At 40.3% G+C, this 17,867-nt stretch overlaps 1 protein-coding gene across 2 annotated transcripts; it reads left to right on the top strand.

The window, feature by feature from the left end:
* Positions 1 to 485: 485 nt before the first annotated feature.
* slc2a15b (solute carrier family 2 member 15b) lies at positions 486 to 17,452 on the top strand. Of its 2 annotated transcripts, none has more exons than XM_061680518.1 (12): positions 486 to 566; positions 2,371 to 2,469; positions 6,372 to 6,532; positions 6,663 to 6,787; positions 7,022 to 7,167; positions 7,247 to 7,379; positions 7,631 to 7,818; positions 11,214 to 11,324; positions 11,467 to 11,568; positions 12,094 to 12,169; positions 14,125 to 14,252; positions 15,973 to 17,452. In XM_061680518.1, exons 1-12 carry the CDS (start codon positions 522 to 524, stop codon positions 16,195 to 16,197), a joined length of 1,539 nt encoding a protein of 512 aa, XP_061536502.1. In that variant the 5' UTR covers positions 486 to 521; the 3' UTR covers positions 16,198 to 17,452. The 2 variants fall into 2 exon arrangements, with proteins under 2 accessions (XP_061536502.1, XP_061536503.1); XM_061680519.1 differs by lacking the exon at positions 15,973 to 17,452 and adding an exon at positions 14,346 to 14,413.
* The last annotated feature ends 415 nt before the right edge of the window (positions 17,453 to 17,867 follow it).

Genomic DNA, 17,867 nt, shown 5'->3' with positions numbered 1-17,867 from the left:
AGCTACCGGAAAAGGTAGGTACTGGTCGGGATAAGACTTAGCGCTGACTGGACGAGAGGAACGACTGGATTGGATGACACCGTCTGTAAATATACTGTAGATACATTTTGTTTGGTGGTGTGGTGTGCCGTGAGATATTTCTAATGTAATGTAATGTTAGGTGCCTTGGCTCAGTAAAAGTATGGAAACACTGCTATACATTGCTGAAGCAAAAAGAATAATCTTTTCCTTGTTAGTAGTTATTATTGTGTTTTTTTCTGTTTCCTGGTAGGGTGGATGACCAAATGCCTATTTGCTCACGTGAGTGCCGCAAAAAATAAAGAAAGAAAGAAAATAACAATTTTAAAAAAGACCAGATAGTGTGCTGTGCAGGATCTCTGTATATTCCGCCCCCAACACGCCCCCAGCTGTGTCAAAGCGGCGGGGAAAGTACAAATGAGTGTGCCGAGTCAAAGTTTATAAGGTCTAACACATGAGCATTTGTTCATTTCTTACAGAGGGACTTGCTCATCAACGTGGAAATGGCAGAGGAACTGTTGGTGCTGAACGAGGAGAAATTCAGCTCGGTGAGTCCTGAAATATTACTTAACATAACATGATTTTTTTTTTTCCATTTACATCTTTCACATCACAGTTATTGTGTTATAAAGGTGAGAAGTACAGTATTGTCTATTTAGAAACAAACTTGGCATCTCGATGTTTGGCCTCTAAAAATATATAGCCATGCTCATCTTGCTGGTAATGAGTCGAAATGAAATGCTGACTGGGCAGCATTAACCACAAGTAGCTCCTTTCACGTGTTGTCATAACTCTCCAGAAGGCTTTCCGTTGCTAAATTAAGTTTCTTTCACGTGTCTATAAATGCACTGTATGACCAGATGGGCTCTACTTCCTGTCTGTTGTAACTGCATTATGACCAACTTCTTAAACAGAGATAATGATGAGAATAAACTTTAATTTTGTAAAATGATGTCAAAGAGGGCCACTGACCGAAACCATGACCTTCCCAATTGTGAAGAATTGCACTGAACACACATCAATCCAACAGATTTGATTGCTATCTTGTTTGTTTTGTCTTTTGACTGAGTGACATCAGGCAGCACAGTTCTTACTACAAACCTGTTCAACTTTCTTGTGTGTGGTGACCAATTCACAAATTACACACAACAACAAAGGTGGCAAAAGTATTCTATAATAATAATGTTGTTTTAAAGTACAGACTCTACAATGTACTTAAATACAGCCATAAAAAGTAATAATGATTTATTTATTTCTACTGTCAATTTTATTATACAAATAACCAGTTTGATAACTTCACCAGCCATCCATTTTCCGTACCGCTTATCCTCACTAGAGTAGCAGGTTTGCTGTATTTCATCTGACTTGGGGTGACCCTGAACTGGTCGCCAACCAATCGCAGGGCACAGACAGACAAACAACCATTTGCACGCACATTCACACCTACAGACAATTTAGAGTCTTCAATTAACCTACCATGCATGTTTTTGGAATGTGGGAGGGAACCCGGGTACCTGGAGAAAACCCACGCAAGTACGGCGAGAACATGAAAACTCCACACAGGCGGGGCCGGGATTTGAACGCGGGTCCTCAGAACTGTGTGGCAGATGTGCTAACAGTCGTCCACCATGCCGTTGATAACTTCTTAGCACACAGAATATTTGATTTACCTATATCTTTTTTGTAGTGAGCACTTGTTTTTAAGACTCAGAGCTTCAGCACACACACTTCAGCATTCGCCTCGACTGCAACGCCTCCTCATAACAGTCTGATTTAAACAAGGAGATCAAAAGAGAGGCAAAGGTTACTATAATTTTTTTGTCTTTGGAATATATTACCGAAAATATGTCATATACATGTTATTAACACAATCGGGACCTGTCCAGAACATATTCACCAGTTTTTGTTTTTTTTACACCCTAATATTATCCGACAATTCTGAGATTGTCATTTTTTTGGTTTCTGGTCATTTATACCGCAATCTAAGAGTATTCTAATCATACATTTTGAACACTGGATATAATTTGGAAATATGGATTTTTTTGTCAAAACGTAAAGAAGAATGTAAATATTCCTCCCCTTCCATAATTAATATTTTTACCACAACATCTTTGTGTTTAACACTTTCTTGTGTAATTTCCAGCTGCAACCTTCACTAAATAAAATAAAATCACAAAAAAATGCAACCGTATTAAAGGCATAATTGATACACAATTGTTAATTAATTTACTGTGATTTAAAAATATATATATATTCATTTGGAATTTGATTTCCTAATTATGTAAACATTTGTTTTCATATTTACAAGCATATTTGGAATAAAGTCTGTCTGTCTGTCTGTCCTCTCCTCAGAACCTCACAAAGTCACTGCTTGCAGTGGCTTTTCTGGCGTCATTTGGCAGCTCCATGCTCTATGGATTTAATCTGGCAGTGGTCAACTCTCCTGCACACGTTTGTATCACTGCTACAAGTTTTTCCATTCTCTTAATAATTCCTTGTGAAACCTCCAATTTACAGTATAAGGGAAGCACCCCTTTGAATCAACACATGCCATTTGAATTCACAAACGTGTTTTGAGGATGTATTTGATTGTCATGTGGGGGTCATGTGGCTTTGCGTGTTAAATTGAAGAGCGCCTCCATCATGTGCCTTGATCAACCCTTCACTGCTGGATTTGATACGGTGTTCAACCGGAGCAAGCTGAGAAGCATTCCCGTTTGACCCCATGCTGAAGCATGTGGGCTTTATGGTTGCTGTACTTCACTAAATGTAGCACTTCATTATATCTGTATTATACTTTGATTTAGAGTTGTTTACCAAGTCATTTTATTTATACTCTGGCTAATACACCCATCATCTGTACTGACGATCCTGTTCATGGTCACAGGGATGCTGGAGCATATCCCAGTTGACTGAGGTGGGGTTAGTATGCTGGACTGACCACCTGTCAACCACAAGACTGACACATAGTCTGTCATTCACACCTATGGGCAGTTTCTAGTCTTCAGTTAACCTAACATGCGTGTTTTTGGAGTGTGGAATGAAACCGGAGTAGCAGGAGAAACCCCACACAAGCACAGGGAGAAAGTGTCAACTCCACACAAAAAGGTCACACCGGAGATTCTAAACAAGAAGCTTGGACTGTGAGGCAAACATGCTAACCGCTTATGTCACTGGTGGTGCTGTCAGAGATTAGTTTAGAAGTGATTTTCCCAGCATTGTACGCTTTGGTTTATTTAGCCAGAGCGCTGAATCAAAATCTTGTCTGTGGATCGGATTGCTCGGCCTCTGACGTCATCACCCTGGCTTCCTGTCTGCAATAGAATTGGTTGCAGAGCTATAAAACGAGGAATGGTTCATGCCTAAAATGTATATCCGACCCTCTGCTCTAATATCTAATTACTCATGACAAAGCTAAACACAGAGAATCCGCTTCTAATTTGTATGCACCACATGTCTGGAACAAGATCCCAGAGATGTGCACGTCATGCAATGTTACAAACTGACATGCTTCTAATGTGGTTAGGATCAAGCTTTAACCATGGCACATGTGACCTGTAGGATCCATTATCAGAGCTGCCAAATGTTACGGAACGTCCGTATTTTTTTTTTTTGCGAAAATCACTGAATGTTGACTCATCACGGCCATAATAACGCTGATTGTTCCGGATATTTAAAAAAAATAAAAAATAATCCAGCGTCCGACATTACCGGCGCGTCCACATTGAACAGCTGCTTGCTGCGCGCTATTTTGTTACGCCCCCGGCTGCCAATTCGCGAAGGCGATAGTTCTCTTTGTGTCCGGTGTCAATGCATTGTAAGTCACTGATCATCGCCTCCCCGGTAGCGAATAAGCTACACTTCTTAACATGCTTCTTACAAAAGTGTCACAAAGGGAGGACGAGGAGCGGCTAGGTGAAGTCGCATGCTAATTGCTAAGCTATCGTTACAAGCACAACGTCGAAATAAGTGATTGGGTGAAACAAGACACTTGTCACAAAGGTTTGGCTGGAACTGTGTTTTTGCGGCGAGTAACCAACTTTGAAGAATAAAATAATTTGCCAATTGATACGTGTTTAGAGACATAAATATAAAATAATACACGTCCACACAGGACGCTGCTTCTGAACCAGAAATGAATTAGTACGTCACTGCACATGTCACTTCAGAACGAGGCCGGGTTAAAAGTACATCATTATTATTATTCATAAATATTTGTAATTTAAGATAACCATTATTAGTCACACAATGAGGAAATATGCATCGTTTCAGCAGCAATTTGGATATAGCAAATATAAATATGTAATATCAATAGCATGCAAGAGAAAATGTAATTACAGTACATTTCTTCTTCTTACATGTACTTGTTGCACACATACAAGAAGCACAAAATTGAAACCAGAAACTATCCAATTCAGTCTATCAACAATGCTATTTGTTTGTTTTCAAAATTGAGTGCTGAGTTTTAATTTTGATGTTTGAGATCTGATTAATCTGCATTTATCTTATTATTATTTTATTTTATTTTATTTTTACCAGGGTTGGAAACAGAATTGGCAAAGGTGAATTAATCCATCGACAGATATTTTTAATGATACAATGTCGAAATCTCATATACTGGCACTTTGATTCAGGTTGCAACTGTGTCCACCATTACAAGGTTACCAGTGGCGAGGCCAGCCCTATTTTTGGGTGGGCTCAAGCCCTCCCAAAACTTGCCTGGGACCATCCTATAAATTCGTCCTCCTCAAATTATTTTGGCATTGACAATGAAAGTAAACTGGTTGAGAAATGAGCAAGTTCTGACTTAAATTCAATGTCCATGCATTGCCTTTGAGGGAACATCGACCTTCCCAACATGGCCGACACGTAGGCACGTCAGATAGCCCAGCTGCTAAAGCACGTCTTCATATCGACGGTCAGAACTGCGACACACATTTCCAGCTGTGTTAACGCTAATGGCCAGATAATGCTTGGATTCACAACCCTGACGCAATCTATGAAATGCCAGTTGACCACATGGTGATGCTTCAATGCCTCCTCTTGTATGTTATGTGTCGGCACTGACTCGGCAGGGACTTGAAATAGTGCGTGCTGCGTAGCCATTAACTAATACGCTAATTAGACACTTGGAACTATCGCCAGCAAAGAGTTTTTGCCCAGTGTATCTGAGACAATATGAAATGTCTCCATGAAGAATTTTATGCCAAGATAGGGCGTGTTCCTATGTGGTTTTTAGAGTATGGGGCAGAAAATGACCTGCAAAAACTAAACCTTACCAAGAATATTTTATTTCTAGTCAAAACTAATTAAAATTAGACACATTACGTCATTAAAAAAAATTGCCAGTGGAGTATAAACTAAAAAATAACTTAGTCCCCTAACAAACTTTTTTTTTTTTTTACTAATTTCAAGTAAAAATGAGGTCAAAACTAGTGCAATTTTTTTTTTTTTTTTTTTTTAAGTGATTTCCAGCTGCTTTTTGCAGTGTAGGTGTTTATTTAAAAAAAAAAAAAAAAACACTGGCAGTATCAGGTCACTTTCATTGCCATAACTACATGTGCTTAATCTAGTTCCAGTAAATGCTAGATTAAGACAGAGCACTTTATGGAACAGCGTTTGCAAATGTCTGCTTTTCAATAGATGGACATATGCTATTTTTGGAAAAGAAGTCAGCCAGGTGCAGATTGTAAAAAAAAAAAATAATAATAATACATTATTGCATAATAATGAGTTTGTCTTCGTTTGTTTTTTTGTGTAGATGTTATACTGTATATACTACATTTCCTCCTCGGGGCTAACTCCCCTCGCAGGTCGCTGCAGCTGAGTGAGAGGCGGGCAGCAAGGAAGGCACAGGAGCAATATGTTGCGGGGGTAGGCTTTATTTGCAACACTGTACTGCACATCAGTTCCCTACAGAGGACACTCTTTGGCTCGCTAACTTATCCCCGGTCGCTGTAGCTACACCTGCGCCGCAATAAACACACGCACGCACCTCACGTGATATTTTCCACAGTAGCGCACTTCCGCATGCGGAATTGCGCACACGCTCACACAAACGCCACGCACACGCTGAGCTCCCTGTCACATTGACGTCAGACAATGCCAGTAACAATGGTGTGAAAAAAACAGCACGCGATCTACAAGGTCGATTTTATTGGGCACCCCTGCTCTAAATTGCCCGTAAGAGTGAATGTCAATGGGAATGGTTGTTTATTTATACAGTATGCGTCCTGCGATTGGCTGGGGACTAGTTCCACACCTGCGACCTTCGAGAGGATAAGCCTTTCAGTGAATGGATGGAGGGATGTTTCATGGTTCAAATACAGCACATTCTTCTTTTCCTCCTTCAGTACATCAAAGACTTCTACAATGAGACACTTCAAGAAACTTATGGCTGGATTCCAAACGAGAGGCACCTCACAATCTTGTACTCCCTCACTGTGTCCATCTTTGCCATTGGTGGAATGATCGGCGCTCTGTTAGTGGGCAAACTTGTCACCAAGTTTGGCAGGTTAGTGTTTTCATGGCATAAGTTGTCATACTGCAGGCAAGTATCAAATACTTACAATTTGGTGGCTAAAAACACCTTTTTTTTTTTTTTTTTATCTAAAGGAAGTGAAAATGTGTGTGTATCTGAACAGGAAGGGTACGCTGGTGAGATCAACTGTGCTGGTGTTTGTCGGGGGGACACTTATGGGCCTCAGCCGAGCATGGAGGGAGCCATCCATGGTCATAATTGGACGCTTCATTGTTGGAGTACACTCTGGTAGGCCTGTGTGTCTCATGATTGTCCAAAATGTAGTCCAAATGTTCAAAGTCGTTCTGGAAATGTGTTGAAAATGTTGTGCATGCTTCATAACAATCAGCCTGTGTGTTATTAGTGTTGTTTCATACCTGGCTTGCTAAAAACAAAAACGTCTGATTGCAAGTCCAACAAATTGAAAAGGAGCAGAAATTGAAATCAAAGGCCCGTGGTGAGTTCCTTCTCTGCAATGATCAGGTATCTCTATCAGCGTGGTGCCAATGTACCTTGGTGAGATCGCCCCCAAGAATTTGCGAGGCTTCCTGGGTCTTATTCCATGCATCCATATTTGTCTCGGGGTCTTCATTGCTCAGGTCCTGGGGCTACAAGAGCTGATGGGAAAGGTATAAACATCGTGGTGTTCAACCTCAGTGTACAGAATATGCAAAGTGTTCTCCGATTGAACTGGATGTTTCCTTACAGGAACATCACTGGCCTCTGCTCATGTCCCTGATAATATTTCCAACCCTGGTCCAGTTGATACTGTTACCATGGTTTCCTGAGAGCCCACGGTACCTGTTGATAGAAAAGGGAAATGTTCACGCCACCATTGCAGGTTTGAAATTATCTCACGTCCAAGCATCCATTTTCCGTAGCACTTTTGTCCTCATTAATGTTGCGGGTGAGCTGCAGCCTATCCCAGCTGACTTGGGGTGAGAGGCGGGTTGCACCCTTGACTTGGTGTCAGCCAATTGCAAATCTTAAATCACATTCATTATTTTATAAGAATTGCACCACTATTTGTCTTGATAACCAGTCAGATTATGTTTTAATTAAACATGTCCTGTCCTCTCCTCTGTCTTGCAGCCCTCAAGTGGTTCCGTGCTAAAGGCAACATCCAGTTGGAGTTGGAGGAGATGCAGGAGGAACAACGGTCTTTGTCCTCCATCCAGACGGTATCTGTGCGTGGACTCCTCATGGACCGCTGTGTTCGATGGCAAGTCATCACCATTGTAGTGGTCAACATCGGCATGCAGCTGTCTGGCATTGATGCGGTGAGTCGGGGAACGTTGGATTAACTTGCTCATGTTTGTGCAAAGACTGTGCAGTTATTATGGCAGCTCCCCGCTGTGCTTCCCCCATTTGTGTGCCTTCCTATCCATACATCACAGTCCCACAAAGCAGGGGGAAAACAACCACGCCTCATTATCTTCAGGTCTCCTCTCTCAGCACTAACCCCCATTGGAGGGTTGACCCGTCTACATACAGGCAACACACTCCGGTACTCACTGTGCTGTGCCAATGGAAGCTGCAGGCATGCTGGTTCACATGCTAGTACAAAATCCCAGCAGGGGTACACCCCGCTGGGTCTGCCAGTCCCAGATGTTCCAGATTGCAACGCCGGAACATGCACACAGAGTGTGTTATATATGTTCAAGCATTCATAATGAACATATGCAAGTTCCATCCATCTACTGTATGTATTTTTTTCTCCAATTTATCCTGTTGAAGGGCGACGGTTGAAGCTGAAGCCCAGAACAGCTTACTTGAGAGGCAGGACCTGGACTGATCACGTCAGTCCCAAAGGCTGACATTTACACCTACTACTTTTCACGAACATTCACATTAGAAATCAGTGACTAAAATAAATAAAAAATTAAGAAAAATAAAGAGTTGCATGCACTCTGATTTAATTATATCCATCCATCTATCCATTTTCTGAGCCGCTTCTCCTCACTAGGGTCGCGGGCGCGCTGGAGCCAATCCCCGCAATCATCGGGCAGGAAGCGGGGTACACCCTGAACTGGTTGCCAGCCAATCACAGGGAACATACAAACAAACAACCATTCGCACTCACATTCACACCTACGGGCAATTTTTGTTTCGAGTTGTCAATTAACCTACCATGCATGTTTTTGGGATGTGGGAGGAAACCGGAGTGCCCGGAGAAAACCCACGCAGGCACGGGGAGAACATGCAAACTCCACACAGGCGGGGCCGGGGATTGAACTTTGAAATTATATCCCTTAATTTGATACGTAATTGTTATCAATTTCATATTTTCACATACATATCTATGGCACAGTAGTATATCCACGAATCAACCAATTATTTTCCTGGTTCATTTAGAATATGTATTAAACATATTCCAAGACAACACCTAATAATTGATGAAGAGTACCTTGCCATTGTGACATTGTGAAATACATTAGTTGATGTTGTGAATTTTGTTATTCAGCTCCTTGTTAGAGAACAGCAAGTTGTGCAAAAAGCACTGAAACAATCAACATTTGGATAAGTGCAGTGAAAGGTTTAGTAGAGAAGCCCAAGTTAAGTTGAGCTGTAAAGGTTTTAGTGCATTTTAAACTCATCCTGAAATTTTCATCTCTTTTCAGCTCTCGATGTTTTTCCAAGTTCGGGTTTTCCATCTTCTTCTTGTTGCTGTTGCTACAGCAACCATTTGTCAACCATCACAATGTCTGGATGATAGGCTCACTTTTTATCAGTCTGGATGTGGAAGCCCAACTGGATCCAAGCTTGGTTATTCTTAACCACCAGTGTCTTCCATTGTGACTCTAAACGTCCAGCCCATTGTTGACACGGATGTTTCTGTACACTATGCCACACGCTGGCATTTGACGTTCCATGTCCACTGTACCTCTCTGCATCTTGTGCTTCAGGCCTGTTCTTGTGTGCCATGATGAGTGCGTCTGTTCTGCCAGACCGGCCACTGGTAGGATATCCCCGTCTCAGGCACTTCTCCTAACTGGCAGTAGTACATGCCGTGCAGGGCTTTTCCCACGACGCTGGTTCCTCTTCATTCTACTTGTCGTCATGGGGTTTCTGCTTCCTTAGGCATTCACTTAGCAGTTCATCACTGGGGGCCATCTTCCTGAGACATGTCATCAGCCTCCCTCCTTCTGTGTGCTGTGCAGTCTCAGGATGCTGTTGCACTTGGGGTGAAACCCTCCGTACATTGTGAGCAGCTTTCTTGTCTTTATGTCAGTGGCTTTTATATCCTTCTTTGGGCGTCCTATTACACCAACAGGGTATCTGATGACGGAAAAGAGAAAAACTAGGAAAAAGAAAACAAAATAGAAATATCAGCTGAATGAGAAGAATATACAGTATGTATTTAGGTATTTTGTTTTATACATCAACTACATATTTCATGTGCTGTGATTGGCTGATATAAGCTCCAGCTCACTTGTGACTCTCATAAATGGTATACTGTGGATGTCAATTATCATGCATACAAAACTATACATTTATACTTAATACTGAATCAAAAGAGTCAACACTATTTGAGTGTTTATTTAATCAAACCTATACTGTCCTGTACTGTGCTGCCTTGTTTCCTTAGCAATGCTATTGTGATTGCCTTTATTATTTAATTTATTAGAAATAAATTGTATTCATAAAATGTTTGACCTCACCTTATACTGTATTCTATTCTTCACATAAGCTATAAAGTACTTAAAAAACATGCTGTGAAATGGACCTCACAACTATTCCTGACGTTAGCAAGAAAAAAAAAACCAAACAAACAGAATCTACACAATTAAATAAAAGGAGAGAATACACATATGCACAGGCAGAACATGAACACTTCACACAGAAAAGACCAGACAATGTAGATCACGAAAACGTTCTGACAGCAGATAGTACAAGCGGAGTTCCTCATGTGAGATTCCGTTTGCCATTTTACAGACGACTTTGTCATTTCATTGGATGTGTTAAAAAGCAAAGCGGGACATAGGAGTATAAGACATCAACATTAGCTTCACCATTTACCCTTTAGTTTTGGGTACTAAACTCTGGATCGTGACCTTCGGTTTCATGTTATTCAGAGCAGTATGCAGCTCACCTTTTCCCCGACAGCAAAGTTATTAACAGGATCCACGTGGAGCTTAGAGGACAGTCGGTTCTTGAGTTTAGAAGATTCAGCTGAGTGGTTGCAAGCTAGTGCACGGGGCCCTCAAGGTGCCTCCCTCGTACTGCACCTTGAGGGATGACATCGGCCCACGGGCTGTTTGTAGTACTCACTGGCTGCTCTCTTCATCCGACTGCCACAACGAGATTAGCGTAAAACTTAAAGATGGAGTTGAAAAACTCATTCATGGACAATTATAAATGAATTCATTATTCGGGGATTATATTTAACTGGTTTCATTTAATCTTTCCTCATTGTGTTTACAGTCAGTTTGAATTTACGTGTGTGCATGCATGCATGGCAGCCTGCATTGGTTACTTCATCAAAACAAGAACATTTTTAATCGGACCGATCACGAGCTCGTCCACACTGCCTCAAAGAAAGAAGTTGCATCAGCAAAATGTGATTAATGTCGATACACACATTAATTTCAAAAGGACTCCTTGTCACATGTTCATCCACATGTAGATGGGCTTCATTATTGTTATTATTTTTTTATGTTATTCTCAATTTCAGATTTGGTTCTACACAAATGATATATTTAAGAATGCTGGAATTAAAGAGCCCCACATTCAGTATACCACAGTGGGAACTGGAGCCATTGAGGTCATCTCTGGAATGCTGGGTGTGAGTGCACGCATGCTAAGAAAACCTGCATGTATATGTATGACATTAATAAATCACGATCACGCTTCACAACCTGCCGTATGATGACAGATGATATATTAAGTAGCCAGTTGATGACAGCACCTTGTTTCCCATCTTGCAGTGTTTTACAATTGAGCGTGTTGGTCGGAGACCGCTCATGACTGGCGGTTACATCTTCATGAGCCTCTGCTGTGCTGGGATCACTGTGTCGGTCCTCTTCCAGGTACACCGCCATTCTGTTTGTCCACTCAAATTATTAAGAGGGTTTTAACTTGAAGAGGATTTTACATTTCTTTGTGGGAGGATTCTTTCGAGTCCATAATAAGTATTGACAGTGCACATTTTAGCCTAAAAACTAAAATGACTTCTATTTCCCTACCTCAAGCAGCATCTGTTCACCAAAGCATACATTCAGTAACATGAATACAGAAACACACACACACACACACACACATGCTCAGATATAGTTTAATTACCTCCATGAGTTATTGTTAAGTATCCTTTGTGCCTTGAAAGGTGCTATTTGAATCCATTATTATTATTATTATTATTATTATTATTATTATTACAAATGAAGTTGAACAAAATGAAATATTTGAGGTAATTTGTAGAAGCTTTCATCAGTCAATCAGGTGGAATGAGTTTTGGTAAAGTTTGTTCCCTGATATTTTGTTTCCAGTCATTTTAATGTACAATGAACATTTGAATTATCATAAAATAATATGACAACATGTTTGACCAATCACAGGACCAGCTGCCCTTCATGCGCTACATCAGCGTTGGCTGCGTTGTTGGGATTATTGCTGGCTTCTGCATCGGTCCAGGTAAATATTGAATGAAAGAACCAATTAGTGACTGTTTTTTGTTTGTTTCCATTTTATTTTATGTTTTATTTTTTCTTGCTTACAGGCTCCCCCTACTGTTGTGTAGTGGAGCTTTATTTGTTTTTTTTATACTTTGGTCAGTGGCTAAAGAAGAAAATGCAGGTTCAATCCTAACACCATATTCTGAAATAAACATGGTCTCAAATTTTAGCGTGCAGCAAAGTTAATGCAAACACTGCACACAACTATGCATGGTAACATGAGCACTGACACACGAGTGCTAATGAAGCATTGGTGTGCTGGCTTGTCCACTGGACCAGCACCACTTTGAAGTTTTTTTGTCCTAAAGATAAATTCACAAAAGATACATTTCAACATTCTGACTTTCAGCCTTAGACAATTCCAATACATTTTGCTTTGAAGACAAAATGTGTTGTTATTATCCTTATAATGAATATTATTTCATATCGATGTAATTGCGATATATGTATTCAAAATATATTTATTTTGATGTGTTTACTTTTGTGGGACAATTCCGCAATTGCACTGCATTATAGTGATGTATACACACCTATTCAAAAATGGGTACTTCGTGCAATAGGACGCTCAAAAAAACAAAAACATTTGGGTTTATGCCACACAATTTTAGACCAACTTGCGGGTCTTGTCCTGTGCGTAAGGTGACACTGCCTCCTCCTGGACACACAGGTGATGATGCAGCCTCGCACCACGCCACCCCCTCCCTCTCTCCTTCTGCCTTCACACTGATATTGTATTTCATTAGTCTTGTAAATTAGGAAGTCTTAAGTGCCACACTACATCCATTCCCCCAGTCATTAATACAAGAGAAAGAGTTGAGTGAAGTGAATTAAGAGGCAATAATTTTCAACATTGGGAGTCATGTTGAGTGGACCTGTGAGGATGATGAATTGAGGAGAATCCGGCGTACACAATGTCATTCGTCAAGTAGGCAAAAATCTATACTTCGGCGCACAGACGAGGGTTTCTGTTGCCGCAATTAGACTTTTAATGGCTCATTGTTCATCAGCTCGGCGTGATGAATGCAGCTTCCGTCAGACTAAAGCCTGCACGCAGCGTGACGCCTCCCATACATACCGCAGATGTTGACAAATTATGGCCTAGTTATTAGCCTGACAGTATTAAACCTTCATCTGCGCAATTATCATGCGCAGATAACGAGGATGGCATTTGTAATACTTAACGTTAGAGCATTAGAGAGAAAATGCATATTTCTCCTTCATCACTTTCACTTTTAACAATGAAGAATTGTGTATTTAAAGCCACAGACATTTATTTTTTAAAACTACTCTAATTCCACAAGTCCTGACTAAAATAATCTTTTTATGGTTTGGTCTTTTTCCAACTTGGCAAACGTCCTCCTCGTCACAAAATAAAGCACGTATAAAAGAAGCATGACATCATGCCTTGTTTATTTTCAATGACTTCGAAGGAAAAGTCATTGTTATGATCTCTGGAAAACTATGAGCGACTTCGATTTACAGCACCTGCTGTGCAGTAGACTATTTGACAGGATTTCTGCACCAACATCACAACGGTTATACACTGGCCTATGGAAAGCCATTTGAATATTTATTCGATGTCCAGCTTAAGGTCCATGTACTAGAACGCTTTTAAGAATGCTCTTTGTCTTCACGAGTAAGATAATTCAACACACTCGTAGAACAACTAAGGTGCACTAGTAGAATGAAAAAACTAGTGCGTCCTAGTCCTTCTACTAGTGCGCTGATTGACTTGCGGGTTGCGGACAAAGAGCGCACGAGTACATGGACCTTAAGCTGGATATGAAGGATATCAAATAAATGTTCGAACAACTTTCCAGACTGACCAGCATTTAATTGTCTGCTGACTGAAAATGGCGCCTTAAGAAGTGCTGCGAGATTGAGAAAGTTGACATTTTTCACAATCTTTGGCAGCCGGTGTGCCTTTCCTAATCACTGCGGAGCTGTTCAAGCAGTCGCACCGACCAGCAGCCTACACCATGGGAGGCTGTCTCAACTGGTTGTCTAACTTCACCATCGGCTTTGTCTTTCCCTTCCTTGAGGTCAGAACCTTTTTTTTTTTTTTTAAATTTCCACTCTTAATTATTCACGAAACGCGTGATCCTAAACACATTATTTTATGTGCGACTGCTTAGATTTGGTCTGGAGAACTTCATGAGTGTGAGATATAACTAACTCAAGATCTTCATTGGCAAACCTTATGGTAAATGCAAATGTTAAGGAATTACTGCACACTTCGGAATTACAACAACAATTTGTAGCTGGTACTTGATGTCACGATGGAAAAAGCGGTGACTACGTCTGCCTCACAGTTGTGAGGTTTGGGGTTTGAATGGACTGGTTGTCACCCAATTTGCTAATCATTCTCATTATAATCATGCTAATACATATCAGTATATTACAGATTGGTGATGATGATGATGATGATAATCGGGGAGAACATGCAAACTCCACATAGCGAGGCCGAATTTGAAACAGATGTGCTAACCAGTCTTCTACCGTGCTGCCCAATAATAATAATAAGAAGAAGAAGACTCCTGTGTGCACTGTGTGGAGTTTGCATGTTCTCCCCCCGTGCCTGCGTGAGTTTTCTCCGGGTACTCCGGTTTCCTCCCACATCCCAGAAACATGCATGGTAGGTTGATTGAAGACTCAAAATTCCCCTTAGGTGTGAATGCGTGCGCGAAAGGTTGTTTGTTTATATCTGCCCTGCGATTGGCTGGCGACCAGTTCAGGGTGTACCCCACCTCCCGCCCGAAGATAGATGGGATAGGCTCCAGCATGCCCGCGACCCTTGTGAGGATAAAGCGGTACAGAAAATGGATGGATAATATTAAGAAGAAGAAGAAGAGCTTATATAGCGGCTTTTAATATGTATGAATTACACAAATTCAATAGGAAATGAAAATGTGCAATAGTGCAGTAATACTGGTCAAGAACAGAAGTGTGCAAAATTATGGCAAGGTCACAATGCTGGAATGACAAATGCAGTGACAATCATACAATTAGAAGTGTACAAAATGAAAAGTTCCAGATTCTACATTTGATACTGAACACACAATCAGTTTCAGTTTTGCTTGGATGTCAAACAAAAGACAGTAGTATGGTGTGGACTGTGTGGTTGAGAATGAATCAATTAACACAAACACATATTTAACAGATTGTAAAGAACATATTTGCCTAGCTAACATTAACCGAAAGGGGTTTCCTTATATTCCTGTATCACTTAAAAACTGGGCTTATCAGTATTTTCACATTCAATAACTTCCAAACTACAAATGTTTGGTTGAAGTGAATGAGAGTCAAAAGTGTAGTTTTACTTTAGTTTACAGCAAGCATTCAACCCTTTGACATAAAAATGCCATATCTTCATTCAAATGAAATACGGTGAGACCATTTTTGCACCACAAGTACTTGAACAGACAAGGTAAAAAGGAATAAGCTTCTGGGACCTCTGATTTGTTTTTTTATTTTCCCTAGATTTGCAGCTAATGATGACTTTACTAATGGATTATTTTTTTTCGATTATTCAAAGAATCAGATAAAAAAAAAAAAAAAAAAAAAACATTTTATATTTGCTGTGCCTACTATATTCAAAAACAGGACATGCCAAATGGTTTGGTTTCTCCTGTGATCACAACAATTAAAACTGTGACACAGGTCCTGCACTCAAAAAAAAAACAAAAACTATCAATCAAATACGGTACACAGTATACCGGTGGGATACAACGTGACCACACTCCTCATATGTGCCCTCTACAGCTGACTACGGGTCCTTACTGTTACCTCATCTTCTGTGCAATCTGCCTGGGAGTGGCCATCTACACCAGCTTCATCATTCCCGAGACCAGGAACAAAACCTTCATGGAAATCAGTCAGATGTTTGCCTCCAAGAACAACATCCTTGAAGAGGAGCTGACATGCAACAGGGTTCTGAAAATGTCTAAGAATGGCTATGGGACTCTGGGCCATCTGGATGTTAAGTAAGAGGTGGACCTGCTCAGTTTGGTCATGTGTGACCATGGCAGGGGTATAGAAGGTATAAACAATGGATACTGTTAAGACAAAGGCATGTTTTAGAAACTCTTCTTCACAGCATGTGACTCCAAGGTCACATGGCAATGTGTCTCTCATCAAGCTTCCAAAGCATTATAATCCGTTTCCCAGCATCATACGCCATTTTCACAGGAATCTGTTCCCCAGTCCAGTCTTCGCATATCCGAGCACATCCCATGACCGTTCATGAACAATCATATCACGTGTATAAATATAACGCCTCGGAGGGGACATGCTCACTTTGTTAATGTCAGTGTGTACTTTGAGTGTCTTGACTAAAGATTATTTTTCTTTTTCTTTTTTCCCACTCTAAATGTGATGTTTGTCTCTTTTTATTTAAAGAGACGGATAGTGTGGCTACTGTAGTAGTCATTTTATGTCTTGAGTTATTTATCAACATGTCTGTTGGTGTATGTTTAAAAAAGAATTCTTTGTATAAAAGAGGGGTGTCCAAACTACGGCACGGGGGCCATTTGCAACCCGCCTTCCATTTTTTTAGCAGCCTGCGACATACACAAAAAATAAAATTTTACGCGGAATGCAACGCTATTGGACAACTACTATGCGACCACCATTACTACTAACAATAAATTGGTTCTTTATCAAGCTTTTCTACATGTGCAAATGAACTATTTACAACTAAAATAGTCACATATTTCCTCTTTACAATGCCACGTAAATAAAGATTCATTCATTTCATTATCAGAAGCAAAATGTTTTCCTCCACTTTCTGGTCTGTGCCAAGGTCGGTAAACATATCACATTATGGATGAATTGTGATCCTTAACTAAACACTGCTTGAAAGATGTCAGCTTATTAAAGATTGCTCTTGTTTTGGTTCTGAATATGGAGATCTATAGATGGGGAGGGGCAGATCTATTCTGGTGGGATGTAGGGCTGCGGGCCATAACATGATCATGATAAATCCCAAAATATTTTCCTAATCACCTTTAACAGAAAGCTGTATGTGAGCAATTTCTCAAAATAACCATAATATATAACTGCGTAATGGATTGGTTTTAGCGTGTTTAATAAAGTCGAATAATGCCGCAGTGGCCCTTCGTTAGATTTTTTTCTGTATGCCGTCCTCAGAGGAAAAGGGTTGGACACCTCTGGTAGAAAAGAATGTGTAGTCAGAGACAAGGATAAGTATTCAGTAAAATTAAGAATTTATAAACCATTAATGTTTCAAATGTTTTATACTTTTTGGCATTCTCCTCTGTGTCACTTGCCTTTGGGGCAGCGTTATTGCTTGATCATGCACCATTTATACAGCGTGAAAGTTGTAGAATTTGTCTTATTATTATTGCTTATCAAATCTCATTCGAAGAAGTACTATAAGTAGCTGGTCAGACCACATTTATGTATTCATCAGCAATGGACTTAATAATGAATGAACAGAATAGTTAGCTCAAAAACAGATCATGAAAACTAATCCCTGAAGCCTCCAGAAAAACAATTTTAAAACATCTCTTAAATTATTACAGCTATATTTCAAAACATTTCTCATTAACTGTACAGACTCCGATATGAATTTTAACGTGTTACATTTGATGTCATAGATTCTAACAGGCAGCAAACAGCCTGTGATCCACATGTCT

Source organism: Phycodurus eques, chromosome 6, assembly GCF_024500275.1.
Source record: "Phycodurus eques isolate BA_2022a chromosome 6, UOR_Pequ_1.1, whole genome shotgun sequence".
Taxonomy (NCBI): domain Eukaryota; kingdom Metazoa; phylum Chordata; class Actinopteri; order Syngnathiformes; family Syngnathidae; genus Phycodurus; species Phycodurus eques.
This window is presented reverse-complemented; position numbering and strand designations above follow the sequence as displayed.